The 18499-nt window shown below is 45.6% G+C and overlaps 1 protein-coding gene across 1 annotated transcript in view; it reads right to left on the bottom strand.

The window, feature by feature from the left end:
• The window catches only part of SMYD2 (SET and MYND domain containing 2), a 54126-nt gene that overhangs the window by 11804 nt on the left and 23823 nt on the right, over positions 1-18499 (bottom strand). The window contains exons 3-6 of the mRNA XM_070384774.1: positions 10682-10792; positions 8002-8062; positions 7169-7293; positions 1533-1600 (exon numbers count right to left, since the gene is read on the bottom strand). Of these exons, the coding sequence (XP_070240875.1) occupies positions 1533-1600; positions 7169-7293; positions 8002-8062; positions 10682-10792 (365 nt within the window). The remainder of the gene's footprint in view (positions 1-1532; positions 1601-7168; positions 7294-8001; positions 8063-10681; positions 10793-18499) is intronic.

The following is an 18499-nucleotide window of genomic DNA, read 5'->3' as shown; positions in this document are numbered from 1 at the left end:
TCGCTCAGTCGTGTCTGACTGCAGCCTACCGGGCTCCTCTGCCCATGGGATTTCCCAGGCAAGAATACTGGAGTGGTTGCCCTTTCCTTTTCCAGGGGATTTTTCTGACCCAGGGATCAAACTCCTACATTGGCAGGTGGATTCTTTACCTCTGAGCCACCAGGGAAGAAGTATTAAGTAACCAAGCTCAAAATAGACCGCTGGCTATCTTTCTCACGAAGGCAGGGGAGCTGCCCGAAGGCAGAAGACCTGACCTAACTCATGTTCTGGTGCCGTGTTCTCGTGGCAGCCGCTGGGGTGAAGCCTCACACGCCACCACGCTGAGCTGGCTTTCGCTCTTTCAGATACAACAGCAGACATTCTAGGGTTCATTTCAGGGCTGAAGTATCAACGCAAGCCGTCTAAAGGGGTCTAGTCACCTTTCGCTGTTCTCCTTCCTTTTCTCAAGGGCAAAAGTCCCAAAGAACCTATCCTGAAACCATTTCTTCCCTCACTGTCGGAATTCTAAATGCAGACAATTTTGGCCTTAGAAACAGTAATATGACGGGAATATACTGTTTGTTTCTCTGGTTCAAGAAAGCCTGTGTAGCTTCTCAAGAGACATGCCCCTAACAGAGTTTTCTCCTTTGGACCCATATGATTCACGGAGCTGGGCATGACAGATGTGTAGACTTCCTGTGCCATCCACGGCCAATGCATGGGTGTTAAGGGTTTCCTGCAACTGCTCCAACCTAGGGGCAGAGGTGCCTGTAGCTTATATTAAGCGACATCACTCTAGACCAAACTAATCTCCAGTGTGGATGGACTCAGACAGGGGGTGCTGGAAGGGCTCCTTTGCTCCATCTGTGAAGCCAGGGCTTGATGTTTGGGACTGATGTATTAGGAGACTACCCTGTCCATTAAACAGATAACAGCAAAGCCATGCTTGGCAGAGCTGTAACATTAAAGTCAGAGCTGTAACGATCTCCACTGGTCAACTGACTGGCCTTTCTTGAATTACTTGTATATTCCTGAGGTTAAAAAAAATCCTATACGTCTTTGAAATTTATCCCTAGTTTACTACTTTAGCATACTGTCCCTCCAAATGTGCTGTTTCTATACTGTATATTTCAAAAAAGGACAGATAGGGAAGAAGCTTATATAGTCTCTACGTATTCTACAGTCAATTCCCAGCAATTAATGTTTTCCTTTGAGTGAGAGAAACCCAAAGATTTCCAGAACTACAGCTATGCAAAAAAGCAAATTTCTCAGCAGGGCCTGGGTTGTTCCTTCTATGTGCACTCTGAAATATTCTTTAATAACAGCTCTCTACCTAGCAGGACTTAACAAGCAACTGTTCTCTTAACTACTACCTTCAGATCCTTAAATGCAGGGGAAATATTTTGAAATCTGGCAGAATTAAAAAGGGGATTTAATTCACTCAGAGTCTCATGTCTGCCACATGCAGCTAGGGAGGTTATTGGAAATTAAAAAAAAAAAAATTCAGTGTTAAATAAGTAAAAAGGAAAGAGATGAAGTCACACTCGGCCTACTCAGGAAATATTGCTGATCCCAAATGAGAAAGTTCTTCATCTTCGATTGTGAAGCCATTACAGTTAACCTGCAGGGAGAAAGGGGAGAGAGAAAAAGGGAAAAAAATGAGCTAAAGCTTCTTTTTGGATAGAAATCACCTCTTTAGCTGGGAAGATGTTTGGTTTAGTGACTGGAACACCTTTCTTTTGAACAAGGTATCCTACGTTCAGACACTACTCACCGATCGGTCTCACGTGTAAACAGATACAAGCTGAATGTCAAGTCTGACAGTTCACCTGCCCGTGCTGGCTGAAGGTCACAAAGCACCACTAAGGCTCCAAGGACTCAAGTCTGCAGAGCTGCGTGGCAGTCAGGACATCTGCACTCTAACCCGTTATGCCCCAGGTCTGGTGTGCGATCTTAAACCCATCACTGTGTCCCTTCTGTACTCAGTCTTCTTCTGCTAAAAAAAGAAGCCACTTAATCTGGTACCTCGCTCATAAGGTGAGGTGGTACATCTGACAGGCTTTACACAGCTAATCTAACTGCTGTCCATCCCCTTGAGAGGCAGGGGGACCAAGACCCTGAAGCCAGGGCACCACGAATGTCCCTTCCTGCCTCAGACACATCAACCACTGGCCACCTGCTCATCTGTGGCAAGAAGTATTACCCTGAAAATCACCAAGGGCAACTCTCAGCATCCTAGAAGCCAAGCTTAGAACTGGTGGGCTGAAGATGAAGACTATACATCTCCAATTTTAGGCTATTCCATAAACTCACTCTTTGCACATTCACCGAGGAAATCTTATATGCTGGGCGCTCTGCAAAGAAGGAAGACCAGGCCAAATCTGCACCCTCCAGGAACACCCAGGCCACTGGGAGACAACTCGGTGAGGGTCTTTCATTTGGACCTACAACTTCACAGCTGGAAGGGAACTCTGTCCCTTTACTTCTCAGACGATGAAACTAAGGTCAGAGAAGGGCAATGACTCAACCAAAGCCAGCAGCAAAGGCTGAGAGCCCGGCTCCTCCTGTGCTGCTAAGAGGCTGTCTGTGAAGCGTGCATGCTGAACGATTCCACCCCGTGAGCTGCAATCAGGCTCTTCCCCACCAGACACACAGCACGGCTATGCTTCAGGCCAAGGGATGAGCTTTTTGAAACACTACTTTGCTGAGCGCTTAGTCCAGGCTAGGCACTGGGCTGGGTGCTGCACATTGACCCTCCCTTAAATCTACAATACTACCCCATTTTACAGATGGGGAAATTGAGGCCCAGGGAGGTCAATGATTAAGTAATTCAAGGCCATATAAGTAGAAAGTGGCAGAAAAGCAGTCAAAAGTCAAATTAGGCATTCTGATAGCGAGGCTGTCAGAAACACAAGTGTTTCTTTTCACTATACCATGCTTCTTCTAAAATTGTTCTGATCTCTGATTCTTCTGGTTGCAATTTTACTTAAAAGCAAAGGGCCGGTGGCAAAGGCTTGGAAATCTTGGTACATAGAGAAGTAAAGGCTCTGATGGGTTTGACTTATAGCTTTTACCATTCGATACATTTACAACCAGTACTTAAAATTTTCAATACAAAGAGAGGACTGCAGTGAGTAAAACAAAACACAGTCTTTGGAATCCTGAGGTGTCACGCATTTTTATGTAGAAAACACAGCACGCTGTGTTTGGTGCCGGCCTCAGGTACTCTAACCTCTTCTGTCACCAGGACATTCACCAACCATCATTCACCAGGGACCGTCAACCAACATCGGGTCAAGAGTAAATCAGGATTTTCATTCATTCAACAAAATTTACTGAAGCCTGAACTATGCGTTCTGCACCTGACTAGGTACTGAGGGATGTATACCCAGTCTCGGATTGGGATACTAACATGCCTCGGCCGTGTCTGGTTCCCATAGGACAACAACAAATTCTGCAAAGTGGAAGAAGGCGTGTAAGAATTTAGCAATTTTCACAACGGATCTCGGGACCGACAGCTCCTGACTAGCTCTGAGGGGTGAGGGTACGAGACATGCACCTTTGCTTTGTAATCTCTATAAGGACCATTTGTAATTCCAAATTCCTTCAGGCTTGAATGTCCATGCCCACTGGTCCCTTTATTCCCTCTCCCCTGTCCCCTTACTGTGAGGGAGAGTGCGTTTCTTCACCACAAAGAAAGACTCCTGTGAAGCCAAGTGTCATCACTGCCCCTCTCGGGGAGCTGGCGGTGATGTTCAAGCCTAATCGCCTAGCAATTTGCCTGCCAGCTTTCCCTCCCTTCTGAAAGATCCCTAGGGAAGAAAAGTGAACTTGCCTGTTAAGAAAGATGCATAGGCCATCGTCTTTTTTTTTTTTCCTGAGTCAAATCAGGCGTAAGTGCCTTGCTGAAGCTTTTCTCATAATTAGCATTTAGACTAGATGTAGGCTGCACACCAAAAATACATTTCCCAACCATGCATATGCTCCCGGTGATTAAAATGCACCTCGGCGCTGCCGAAGGAGTGCAGTCACCTTCTGCTGCCAGCTGCTGCTGGGCCACGAGTTAACCCACAACAGCCTCCCATGAACCAGAGAGGAAAGGGCTCTAAAGCCAGAGGGGTGGACATGCAGCGGGGTGCTGAGCAGCAGGGCCGGAGGGGCTGGGTCTGGGACAGCGCTTTCCACTTGCGCTTCAGAGTTTTCTTTGGGGATACCGAATGTCCCCTTTCAAATTTGTATGTGAGAAAAGACATGAATGTTCGTGTGTATGTACATCGGTGTGTACTCACACCGTCTCAGAGTGGATATTATGATTTGATTAATATGAAAGTCAAAGTCGCTCAGTCGTCTCCTACTCTTTGCAACCCCATGAACTATACAGTCCATGGCATTCTCCAGGCCAGAATACTGGAGCGAGTAGTCTTTCCTCCATCAGTTATATTGATTAATATTAAAGCCTTTGAAAAAACTACCTACCTATATTTACATATGTGTGTGTGTGTCTGTATTTATCTCCTGGATACTCTGAGTCAGCCCAAATTTCAAGGACTCTGAGTCACTTTCAGCACAAATATAACACTTCTATTTTTGACAACAAAGGTCCGTCTAGTCAAAACTATGGTTTTTCCAGTAGTCATGTATGCATGTGAGAGTTAAACCATAAAGAAGGCTGAACACTGAAAAACTGATGCTTTTGAACTGTGGTGTTGGAGAAGATTCTTGAGAGTCCCTTGGACTGCAAGGAGATCCAACCAGTCCATGCTAAAGGAAATCTGTCCTGAATATTCACTGGAAGGTCTGATGCTGAAGCTGAAACTCCATTACTCTGGACACCTGATGCGAAGAACTGACTTATTTGAAAAGACCCTGATGCTGGGAAAGATTGAAGGCGGGAGAAGGGGACGACAGAGGATGAGATGGTTGGATGGCATCACCGACTCGATGGATGCAGTTTGAGCAAGTTCCAGGAGTTGGTGATGGACAGGGAAGCCTGGTGTGCCGCAGTCCATGGGATCACAAAGAGTCGGACATGACTGAGCGACTGAACTGAACTGAACTGATCTGTGACATCAACTGCCTTGATTTTTGGTAAATATGGTCCCATATCTCCTATGTCAACATTGAGAAGGCCCATTAGCATGCACTACTCTGTTGCTGGAAGTGAAAAGATACCTTATGTTTATTTCATCACTCTTGCTTTCTCACAAAACCATGCCTCATCTAATCCAGAGAAGTCATGTATCCAGTTTTTCTAAAAATGTAATAAGAGAAGTAAATTCCTCCACTGTGTACTGTTACCCAAATCCATTGCCTTAGCATGGGTAGGGAAATATGCTGTAATCCCAGGATAATATAATGTAATGAAATGAATGAATTCAGGAATGAAATATAATAAAATCAGGAAAGTTTTTCATTATGTCCAATTTAACACTCATGACTTGAACCCATTTTCTCTTTTACTGAGAACAGCATTTTTTTCTGATTATGACAGTCACATAACAGAAAAATATCCACATAAACATAAAGTCTATCAAGGAACTCATCAAACTGTTCTCACTAGTTCTCGCTGGGGGATGAAGTGGGTCAGTGAAGTGGTGAAGACTCACTTCTTTCTTCACAGGAGCAGTTTTTAAAGTGGGAGAACTATGGGTGCTTTTCATCTTTTCTTCTTCTCACTATTTTTTTTTTTTCCTCACTATTTTCTTAAGTTACACATACACACTGTAGAAAATCCAGAAAATCACCCCCCAAAAGTAAAACTTTTCCACGACTCATGAGATAACTAATGGTGAACTTCCGTTTAAACTTGTTTTTAACCAAAATAAATTTTCATATTACACATTTTTCCCCTGCTTTTACACTTGACGTCATGTCATCAGCGCTTTACACATCTTCGCTCTTTGAAATATAATTTATAATGGCCACATAAACTTTAATCAAAAATCTAAGCCATGATTTACCAAATGACTACTGCTGACCATTTATAACATGTATTTCCTTTTCTTTTTTTCCCCTTTCTGTTTTCATGGTTTTAAAAAGAACCACACAGTAAACAATTTGCATGTCAATTTCTGTCCATAATCTCTGACTACTTCCTTCGGACAGAGTCCTAAAATGGAATTAGTGACTCAAAGAGTACTGACGTGATGCTCACTCTATTCTAAGATGACAGTGTGTAAGTACCCACCCGAGCTTTTTTCCCATCTAGACACTGAAGGCAGGGGAATGTAGCGACTTGTGCCCACAGAACAGTATTCCAGTATTTCTCCCTCTGCGAAGGTCACCTTCAACTACACATTCGGCTTGTAGGGGAAAACAGGGTATGATAGGGAGAGAAATCCGATCTGGTAAGTCATGCCAGGAAGCGCCACCCTCACAGTAACAGGAAGAAGGATGCGGCCAGACGTGTCCAGCCAAGAGCGCCGACCACACTGCCTTCTCCTGTCCTAGCCATGTCCAGCCAAGCCTCAGCCTTTCCAAAAGGCTGGTCGTCAGTTCCTTAGCAGCTTTAAGTTGCTCTTGTCTACAAGTCTAATTTTTTTTTTAATCCTATCTTCTTTTGGTAAACCTAGGCTTCTAGTCTAAAAAAGGATTACTTAGCAATCATCGGGAAAGACCTACTGTACCTAGACCCACTCAGGCTCCTCTCTGTGATGTCTGTCCTTCCTGGCCATCTGTATTTGCCTCTGCTTTATCAACACAGTGTTGGTAAGAGTAAAAAAAAAAAAAAAAAAGTAAAAAGAAAGAGTAAAGAAAAAAAAAAGAAAAAAAAAAAAAAAAAAAAGTAAAGAAAAAAAAAAACACAACCCACTACTATCAGAAGGGAAGGTTTAAGAGAAGAGTAAAATTGAATGTAGGAATCTCAAACGGTCTTGCCTATCCAAAGATGTTCCAGTCTGCCACACTCCTGGGACACTGGCAACTCTGTTTTCATAAACTCTTTCTGCAACAGGAGGCACAGGAGAGTGGATTTCCTATGCTCCACCATCAATGAGGGCCAGCACAGACAGGACAGGATCTGCTCAAGGTCACCTAGCAAGCTTAGGCAAAACACGGACCAAGACGTCAAGAACTGTATCAGGCAGACGCCATCATTCTGCTTTCATTCGTCTCCACCAGCTATGCGCTGGGAGAGGGACGCTGGCAGGGAAAGGCTAAACGAAGTGTCCTCTGACGCTCGCGTGCTTACCTGGGCAAAGAGCACTACTAGGCTGTCGTTGTCGGGGAACTCAAGGTGCTTGGAGTAAAAGTGATGGAGAGCAGCGATGTCACTCTGAATCAAATCCCTCTTCTCATTGTCTAATTTATCCAGATCTGTGCATAAACAAACCATTATTCAGCAGGTAGAAAACTCTGGATCTCTAGCTATACATCCTTTCAGTACTATCCATGGCATAGAGAGAAAGAAAAAAAAAAAACACGTGGACCCCCAGGAAATATTATCCCTCCTCCCTTAGTCTAACTGATAAGCCCTAGGGCAAAAAGAGCATGCCATTTCTTCCTTCTCTTCCTCTGACAAATAGAAGTCACTCAGGACAGAGAATTTCAGCTGATCGTTAACAGTGAGGTCAGGAATAGTGGCAGTGACTGATAACCAGCCTTGGCCTAGTCAAGGGTCCCCCAATTGGCCCCAGAGTCTGTGTCATGATGGAGAAAGTGGACAGCCCCTGATTTAATGCCTCAGTAAGGACATCAGCTGTGTACAGGACTGCAATTCAGCAAAGATCCAAAAAATATTCAACATGCCAGGAGAGCCAGCAAGAGATAGCTCAGGATGTAATAATTCATCCTGCAAGTTTCCACTTCCCCTTAGTTATTTCCTAGCAAGCCTGTCAACTGAGGGGGAGGGGGGAAGTTATAGTCCATTTTCCAAAACAGCACACAAGTCAAAATAAAAACTGATAACTAAAAAATCCCCACCACCACGAAGAACTCAGCTATCCCTTCCTTCTTTCAATCCTGTCTAATCCACAGAAAACATGTGTCTGAAATAATTCCTCAGCCAGTCACAGACAGACTTACGTGACTCAAACTCCTTCACGGCTAACAATTTCTCTGAAGGTGTTCTCTCTGGGTGGATTTTCTAGTAATTGGGGAAGAAATCACACAGTTACAGATTGCAACGACTTGTGCAAAAAATAGTGCTTTCACGCTTACATCGACATGAAGAAAAAAGCAACAGTTCTAAATGAAGTAAAGAGCTAGCCAAGGAGCCTGCCATTTGGGTTCTGAGAGCATTTGCCCAACGTCCAAACCCAAAGGACTCTTTTGAAAAGCTTTTAAAAGCGTCGGCTGCGTTCCTAACACCCTGATAATGCTATGCACACAGTAGGCTCAAAAATGCTTGTTATGGGAAAGAACAGTGGCTAGAAAACAACTTTTTAGGGCCCTGACTTAAAAGGACCGAGTCTACAGATGAGCCATCCCATTTATTATCTCTCCTTCTAAAAAGGAACAAAATCAAACCCCCCATCCATTTTACACTTTCTTTAAGCATAGGCTAAAATGATCTCAAATTCCACGTTTCAAAAAGAACACTTTCGGTTGTATCCGTGAGCCGAGATTCACTTGAAACGTGTTGCCGGCTTTGTTCTAGACACCCCAAGAGGAGCTGACAATAGTAAACCCGCCAGGCTTTGAGAACATGAATAAACTTGGTGTTGACAAGAGTTCAAACGCAGAGCTCAAGAGCTGGCCCAAGGCCGTGTCTTTGTAATCGGCTATTCAACTGGAGGATACAGGTGGTCCACCCAGGCGTGCTCACCTCCCTAGTTAACATGTTACGCTTCCCCTCGGTAGTTGGGTAGCCTGTCCCCCCGAATCCTTTGCAAGTGACTAGAATACAAATGGTCTGTTTTTTTAATCATCAAGTCCTACAGAGATGAAAAGATGGCCAGGTAACTTTTCATTTAATAGACTATTAGTGGTAGCAGTAATTATAATAACAGTTGAATGAAACTGGTATAAACTCATCACAGCTTTCAGACTACCCTCCTGGTGCCAAAACATTTCAATAGTTCTTTTTTGGAGTGGAAATCTTCCCATTCACAGGATCCATTTCTATAAGATTAGTAAGTCATTTTGCCTGGGAAAACTTTTCATTCAGAAAAGGGCACCAGTTCCTTCTGAATTCTTAACCACTACACTTTCAATAATGTCAGGAGATGGGGCTGGGGGAGAACCAGGAGGCTGGTCACTCAATCCTTGCAAGATGCTTACGGATCGAATCTGATGGCTTATTTACCCTGACACCTTGGTGGCTCAGACGCTAAAGAATCTGCCTGCAATGCATGACACCCAGGTTTGATTCCTGAGTCAGGAAGATCCCTTGATGAAGGAAATGGCAACCCACTCCAGTATTCTTGCCTGGAGAATCCCAGGGACAGAGGAGCCTGGTGGGACTACAGTCCATGGGGTTGCAAAGAGTCGGACACAACTGAGCAACTAACACACACACACATACACTCACCCAGTCACACCATTTTCTCCTACCCTTTCCTTCCGACCAAGTACTCGGCCTATATTTAAAGACAACTGTGAGCAAGGAACCAAAAGTTAACCTCCTCCAGCGAAAACAATTCTGACTTTTCGGTCCCACTCTACAGGCCAGCCTTGAGAGCCTCTGGTTACCCTGAGCAGGCGAAGTGGCATTTCAGCAAGCACCTGACCCAGGCTGAACATAATGGAACTATGACCTCAGAGGTTGGAAATGTTCTACTTCTGTTTACGAGGTCGAGGAGCCTAACTTGGTCTGGGGACAGATATGAGTTGATCATTATGATCACGTGTGATTTCAATCAAAAAAAAAAAAAAAACCAGAAAGTTTTAAATGGAGGGAGGTGTGGTAAGGGAAGATAGAAAGAAGAGGCAGATGAAATTTCAGCTTTTAAGATTTCCAGTACAGAGGCCCTGCCCGCAGCTTATCACTGGCAAGCAGCTCTGCGGACATTCGCCTTCTAAGCTCCGTGCAGCCCATTTCACTGTGTCACAAGGACACGTCCTGTGGCATTTTCCTCCCCTCCATTTAAGCTGGTCCTGTCAAGATCAGGCGTCTTACTATCATGCAACCAGTACGGGACTGAGCCAAAAAGGGGTCAGGACAGCCAGCCCTGGCTTCATCTTTGGAGGAAACTGTTGATGGCCACATCGTTCCCACCCCACCTTCTGGCCTTGATTTTTACTTTTCCGCTCCTCTTGTTCCTCTCCCAGCAGGCTCCATGCTGGTTGTCTCACCCCGTTCCCTGCCCACCGAGGGGGGCAAGTATGGGGACAGGGAAGAGCAGGAGCCAGCCCAGGACAGGGGGCGAGGGGAGGCGGCAACAGGGGTGCACGCTGTAACAGAAGGAAAGAGAGGACCTCCCAAAGCTTTGAAGGCCAGTCTGGTTCCCTAGGACGCTCTCATTACCGTCACTCAGGTTTTCATGCCCTGAGAAGCCATATTTTTCTATGCAAACCTATCTCATAGGTTTGCTAAGAAAACAAAGCAGTGGCTACGTCCCTGGCCTGGCATGAGTGACATCCTAGCTGCACAAGGCAGACAAGCCAGCTCACTCCCGGAGCCTTGCACTTAACTCTGTGATAAGTGATGGGAAAGGCGGTCCCAGAATGCTGAGCGAGAGATGATCACCACGGGTCCCTCACTCATCTTTCTGACCTCAAAGAAAAAAATTAAACACATTTGAACCTGATCCCAATTCCTCACCTGTTTGGCCAGAATCCTTGCTGTCAACCTTACAGTCTCAGAGGGATTCCAGTTTTCCCCAAAAACAACCATGGGAGAACATTCCAGCTTGTGCATGGGCCAATCTTCTCTCTGGGAAAGTTAAAAAAAAAAATATTACACACACAAACACATTGCAATAAAGTTTGAAACAAGAGGATGCAGCAAGTTCTCCTAGTTAAGGTCAAGTGAAATATGTTTCCTTTTGGAAAACACGACGGTGCTCACAAAAGTTAGAGATGAAAACATCCTTTAAGATAGACGTGGCTGTATGACCTTGACTCAGGGCTGGCTGAGCTTGCTGGCAAGAGAAAATCTGCTTCATGTGGTTTCCTCAAGCATCTCACGCCCCTCACTATTCCAAACAACATGCACACCTTTGCATTATCTGGACGCCGTCATGTCACTCACGGGGTGAGTGACTTGGGTATCAGCTGTTGGTCTGGCTCTGCTCCCTACGGTTCTGGTCTGGCTCTGTTCTCACATTAGGGCAAATAACCGAGAAGTGACATCCACAGCACCTCGTCCTCTTCTATAGGTGATAAAATCCTACTAGAGACGAGGGCTCTGTCAAGGACCCGCGAAGAGTCTGGCCAGGGCAACTCTCAGGCATATTTAGGAACATGGACTCCCTGAAGAGTCACTGGATAAAAGAGGAAAACTGGACTCCTTTCTAACACCTGTCTTGATGCTTTTCGCTCCAGGCTGCAGGGTGAAGGGCATGTGCTCACTCCTGGAAGGGTGGAGATGCCCCTTTTGCAATGGGAGGACTGGGGAAGGAGGAGGGTGGGGTGCTGGGGAGGAAGGCGCTGAGGACCGGGGCGTAAAGGACGACGCTGGTGCAGGTGACGGGGTCCGTGGGGGATGACTGGGAACTGGCTGAACCATACGGGCTCTGATAAAAACCAGCTGCGGTGGCATGATGGGCTGAGTGGCTGCAGGAGTGGACTCAGTGGAAGTCTGCAGACACTCCTTGCTGCAATGGAACTGGGTACCATCGTGGTCTTCCCTCCGCCTCTCCTGCCTCAGAAAGGGGCAAGCCTGACTTTTCCGATGCTCAGGCCAGAACCCTGGAGACTTCCTGGCCGCCTCTCTCTCCCCCACACTCCACGTTCACCTCTCTGGCGAATCCATCCTGTCTGCCTGCGGAATACGCCCAGCCTCTGATCATTTCCCACCCGCACCTTCCTTACTGTGTGGCAGACCCTACACCTACCCCGCAACGGCTCCCTCTGCCTCCTACCTGGACACCTGCTTCTTGCCCCCCCTACCCCCTACCCCACCCCCAACTCTGTTCCAGAGAGCAACCGGAGTAATCGATTCTGAGAAACACAACTCGGATCCTGCAGTTCACGGCTCAGCATGCTCTAATGGCTTCTCCCCTCAGAGCAAAAGGCCAAGTTGTAATGATGATTCATGAGGCCACACGTGGTAGGAGCTGACCCTCTGCTACTCTGAGCTCATCCCCCTACCACGCTCCCTCACCTCACTCTACCTGGCCACCATGTCTCCTCGCTGCTCCCTAGACCGACCACTCTTGCTCCTGCCTTGAGAGCTTTGGCACTTGCTGCATTTCCTGGAGATGCCTCTTCCCCAGACATCCTGTTGGCTCCCTCCTCCATGTCTCTGTTCTGATGCCCCTTTTCAAGGTACCCTCCCCAAACCAGCACTCTCCCCCCATCACTCTCCCTTTTCCTTGCTTTACATGTCTCCTTAGTACTTCTCACCACCTGACATACTTATTACACACTGATTAGATGTTTGGTTTACTACATTGTCCCCCCTGCCCCCACTATTCATCTGTTTCGGGTAAATCTATTATCCCAGAACCTAGAACTGTGCCTGACAGTCACTAAGCACTCAATAAAGTTGTTGAATGAATGAAGATGTCTCCCTCCCCATGGCCAAGAAAGAAAGACACGCTGTCACTTAATGATTTAATGCAGCCCCCATGGCACAGACAGACGCTGGGCTCAAGCTCTGTGCCAAGGTGTTCTGCAGAGTTAAATAACAGCGTGCCGAATATAACCAAGACCAAGGAGAGACAGAAATGACAAGATACACACAAGGGAGAAGAGGATCTGTTTTTAGCCGAAGCCTAAAACGAGAGCTCAGTGATGAAGCAATGAGGTAGGAACAGGTAGGTTCAGCTCCCAGCAGACAAACTGGCTCCGCACACAAACGCAAAGCAAAAAGGGAAAGACAACAAGGGCTTCTGGCCTTGGGGCATCCGAGGGAATTGAAGAACACTAGCTGGGGACAGACAGGTAACTGACGCCTATGAACACACACAGGAAGTTCACTGTGACCCTAGCAATGCTAAGAAAAGGTGTTTGCATGGCCTTAAACATGCTAGTTTCCTGAAGTATACGAGGTATCTTTGGTGTTTAACAATGAGCTCCAATGAGAAAGAAGTTTAACATTTCTTAATATGACTTATGTGTTTTTAATACAATTTAATTAATACGAATATAAATAAATAAATACGAACACACAATGCTGACATCTATTGATGTTAATGTCCTCCAGGGAAGAGAACCTAACTACAGGGCATGCTAGGGAGAGCAGAGTTCTATCCAGCAAGAGGAGACTAGCCTGGGGCTCGGGGAGACATGCATTCTCACCCCGCCCTCCAGCGAAGCAGCTATGTCACACCAGACAGTCCTCTTAATCCCTGTGCCTGCGTATCCTCGGCTGTAAATAACATGATCCCTAAGTTACTTAGCAGGTCCGGAATTCCGAGTCTACGATTGTATGCCTTCCAACAGTGATAATCAGACACAAAGCTTGAAGCCTACCGTTATCAGGCATTCATGCAACCACAAAGGGTCGTTTGAGGATCCAATAAACAAGCTAACCCACAAGAAGCACTCAGACCAGTGCCTGGCACACAACGTGCTCTCGACAAATGCCGGTAATTGTTCATGTACTGGTTCCTTCATTCATTCAGTAAGCCCTTGATGACCCCAGAGGCAGGGATGGGAGATGGAGTCTTTGACTTCAAGTAGTTTATGACCATATCAGAACACAAAGTAAAGCAAGAGCACCTAGAATGTAACAGAGACCCACACAGAGCAGTGAAATCGGAGAGCTTGGTAAAGTCAAGGACCCGCAGAATCATGTTACGTTTCATCAAGGGAAATTTATCAGCTAGTAAGAAGTTTTCCTCTTCTGTCAGAAGGTGGAATTGTCAGAGACATACCACAGTGGCACTACTTGGCTTCCAGTTTTCTTCAAAATTTAAGCTGTTACTCCTTTCCTGGTTGCAATCTTTATAAAACTTTTATGTAAATTCAGACGGATCCCATTTTCTAGGAAAGTAATATATTACAAACAAATGCATAGGAAGGATTCAGAAAGACACATGCCGAAGTGTTACTAGCGGTTTTCTCTGGAAGGATAAAATTATGAAGTATGGATACTCTTTCTGTTCCTCTTTCAGTCTGAAACTTCTGATTTTTCTATAATGAGCACAGATGATTCATGCAATGAATTTAAACAATTAAATCTATGTACAAAGTGTGAGAGGGAATTTTTTTGGTACCCTTTTAAACTTCTAGTTCACTTTCAGCCACTGGAACAACAGCTCTGCATGACTTTCCTTTTTGTGCATGGACCAAAATGCTTAAAGATGCATAAAGAGTTGCAAAATTGTCTCATGGTACACCAGCACTTCCAACGCTGGAAGCAAAGAGGATTTGTTATGTCACCCAGTTTTCTGCTGAGCAAATGATATATTGTCTCCCTGCATAAGGAGACTGAATTTTTATTGTGAAGTTCCCTTTTCTAACTCCTGCATTTGGTGTTTCTTTTGTTCTAAAGGGACTTTCAATTTAGACCATAATTCCAGTTCAGCTATTTCAAATCCTGAAAGATGATGCTGTGAAAGTGCTGCACTCAATATGCCAGCAAGTTTGGAAAACTCAGCAGTGGCCACAAGACTGGAAAAGGTCAGTTTTCATTTCAATCCCAAAGAAAGGCAATGCCAAAGAATGCTCAAACTACCTCACAACTGCACTCATCTCACATACTAGTAAAGTAATGCTCAAAATTCTCCAAGCCAGGATTCAGCAATATGTGAACCGTGAACTTCCAGATGTTCAAGCTGGTTTTAGAAAAGGCAGAGGTACCAGAGATCAAATTGCCAACATCCTCTGGATCATGGAAAAAGCAAGAGAGTTCCAGAAAAACATCTGTTTCTGCTTTATTGACTATGCCAAAGCCTTTGACTGTGTGGATCACAATAAACTGTGGAAAATTCTGAAAGAGATGGGAATACCAGACCACCTGACCTGCCTCTTGAGAAACCTATATGCAGGTCAGGAAGCAACAGTTAGAACTGGACATGGAACAACAGACTGGTTCCAAATAGGAAAAGGAGTACGTCAAGGCTGTATATTGGCACCCTGCTTATTTAACTTCTATGCAGAGTACATCATGAGACACGCTGGGCTGGAGGAAGCACAGGCTGGAATCAAGATTGCCGGGAGAAATATCAATAACCTCACATATGCAGATAATACCACCCTTATGTCAGAAAGTGAAGAAGAACTAAAGAGCCTCTGGATGAAAGTGAAAGAGGAGAGTGAAAAAGTTGGCTTAAAGCTCAACAGTCAGAAAACTAAGATCATGGCATCCAGTCCCATCACTTTATGGCAAATAGATGGGGAAACAGTGGACACTATGGCTGACTTTATTTTTCTGGGCTCCAGAATCGCTGCAGATGGTGATTGCAGCCATGAAATTAAAAGACGCTTACTCCTTGGAAGGAAAGTTATGACTAACCTAGAAAGCATATTAAAAAGCAGAGATATTACTTTGCCAACAAAGGTCCGTCTAGTCAAGGCTATGGTTTTTCCAGTGGTCATGTATGGATGTGAGAGTTGGACTATAAAGAAAGCTAAGCACCAAAGAATTGATGCTTTTGAACTGTGGTGTTGGAGAAGACTCTTGAGAGTCCGTTGGACTGCAATGAGATCCAACCAGTCCATTCTAAAGGAGATCAGTCCTGGGTATTCATTGAAAGGACTGATGTTGAAGCTGAAACTCCAATACTTTGGCCACCTGATGCGAAGAGCTGACTCATTTGAAAAGACCCTCATGCTGGGAAAGATTGAGGGCAGGAGGAGGAGGGGACGACAGAGGATAAGATGATTGGATGGCATCAGTGACTCAATGGACATGGGTTTGGGTGGACTCCGGGAGTTGGTGATGGACAGGCAGACTTGGCGTGCTGCGGTTCACGGGGTCGCAAAAAGTCAGACACAACTGAGTGACTGGACTGAACTTATATACATGCCTGTGTGATTTCCTGAAATGCAGAGTAGCATGCATAAATGATTTCTTAAAATGTGGAATAGTAAGAAAATGTCATAGGGCTACTGTTCTCCAGCACTATTCTCTGTGAGAGGAAGAATGCAAAAAGTATCAGGGGCTTCATGACTGCCTCCCACGGGGATGACACTGGGATGACAGCCACTGCTGGCCCCTATCTGCTTTGTTTTCTATTTCCGTAAAAGAGTGATGGGAAACACTCATTGATTCTTACTGGTGATGTTAAACATTTATTCACAGGAAAAAAACAGTGGCTCCTTTGAGGATGCTTCCTATGTCTGAAAGAAAAGAACGAAGTGAATTTAACCAGGACGAAACCCCTGACTCTAGCCCACTCACTGATCACCCAAAAAATGATAGGGTCATGGGAGCATTTCTTAGACATTTTCTACACTTCAGTTACTTTCTAATTGGTGATAAAAGTCGAGAATGTTCTTGCATCTTTGGTCACGCACTCCTCATACATGCTTCAATCTTCATCAGAACATGCTCCTTCCTCCTTTCAAAATCACACTCGTAATCATAACACCTCCACTTACAACACACAAACCGTTTTCTTCTATTTGTCAATGTTAAGAAATAACACCTTAGAAAGTTCTACTCCACAATGATTCCTCTATGTAATAACTCTAAAATTCTTTTCTTCAATGTGTCGTGGTACAATTGAACAAAAAAGTCAGAGTGAACAACACTCTTAGTTTTCCAGGCATATTTATAAAAATAAATATAGTTCATTAAAACACACAACTTACAAACCAAGCCTAACTAAAAAGGAATTTCTATTTCTTTTATACTTCCTCCCATTACCCTTTCATGCATTGTCAATTAAAATCTCTCCTCTGGCAGGATCACACTGAGTCAAATGAACGAAAAGGAGAATAAATGGGACAAGACATGAGCCAAACTGTATAAAATAAAGCATGGTCCTAAAGTCCTGCAATCAGAGGTTGGCTGGGGGCAGGAAGCAGAGTCCTGAGGGGCTCTAACATGCTGCATTCCTGGAAGGACACCCTCAGGGAGGGATGTGGACCTTACACTCTTGGAGAGGTTTCCGGAAAGACAATACGACTGGAAGGGATCTTCCCTTTCACTTCCATGAAAGGCCACTTCCCGTCTCTGACTCATCCCCAGAGCGCCTCTTCTCCTGGAGGGTCCTCAGGACCCCCAGGCGCAGTGCTGGAAAGCTGTGAAAGCCCTCCTCAGGGTTCCTGCACACTCTTGTCTCAGTTTTGTTGCTGTGTGACCTTGGGCAAGTCACTCAGCCACTGTGGACACTGCTTTCTATCTACTGATAAGCTCCTTTGCAACCCCGTCATCTGCTCTGTGGTATGGACCCCCTGGTGACTCCAGGTGGGTGGGGTCTGCCTTTGAAGAAGGCCCAGTGAAGAGGAAAAGACCCTGATGCTGGGAAAGACTGAAGGCAGGAGGAGAAGGGGACGACAGAGGGTGAGATGGTTGGATGGCATCACTGACGCGATGGGCATGAGTTTGAGTGAATTCTGGGAGACAGTGAAGGACGGGAAAGCCTGGAGTGCAGCAGTCCCACAGGTTGCAAAGAGTCAGACGTGACTGAGTGACTGAACAACAGTGGAGAGGGCCACGCTTTCTTAGGTGGAGAATCACTCAATTACCTTCCTGACTGCTGCCCTTGTTTTGTACCCCTTGTTTTATCCTGCGGCAGAGTCTCCACCTTGATCCCATCCAAGTATTCCCTTGGGCAGAACTCCGAATCCATTTTCATCTGGAGCAAATGCCCCAGACTCCTCCCCAATGATTTTACGGACGAAGCGCTTCTATGGCTGTTTGTTTCTAGGCACTTAACTCTATGACCATCCTGTCTCACTGTGATACGGCGGCCTGCTCCTACTCAGCCCTTCAGATGACAGGATGGAAAACCTTAATGATCACGTGCCTCCCCCTGCTGCGACAGGAGAGAAAGGAAACAGACATGAAACAGGCCAAATCCAGCCTCACTTCTAGAAACCGGTGGCTTTTGGTACGGGTGTTACTACTTGTCATCTACAAGAATATTTTGGTTATAGGATCCTTCACAGAGCACGGGGAAACTGAAGTGCAATACTGCTCCCTAGGACCGAGGGTGTCCTGGCCCAGTGGCTGGACCAGCAAGCTGTCACGGCCAGGACCTTTGACATGACTGAGAATCACAGGTCTGTGTCCCCCACCCTGGGGTGCCTTGCTACAGCAAGCACATTATGATGGGACCAGGAGGAGGACATACAGCCTGTCAAGCCTATTGGTGTAAAGTAATAAAAAGGCTCGTCTTTCAGGGTCGTGTCTTCTTGCCTTTTCATTCTGTAAGGTGACTGATGCGGAGGCTGAAGCTCCAATACTTTGGCCACCTGATGCAAAGAGCCGACTCACTGGAAAAGACCTGATGCTGGGAAAGACCGAGGGCAGGAGCGGAAGCGGGCAACAGAGGATAAGACGGTTGGATGGCATCACTGA

The sequence above is a fragment of the Bos mutus genome, chromosome 16 (assembly GCF_027580195.1).
Source record: "Bos mutus isolate GX-2022 chromosome 16, NWIPB_WYAK_1.1, whole genome shotgun sequence".
Lineage (NCBI taxonomy): Eukaryota > Metazoa > Chordata > Mammalia > Artiodactyla > Bovidae > Bos > Bos mutus.
This window is presented reverse-complemented; position numbering and strand designations above follow the sequence as displayed.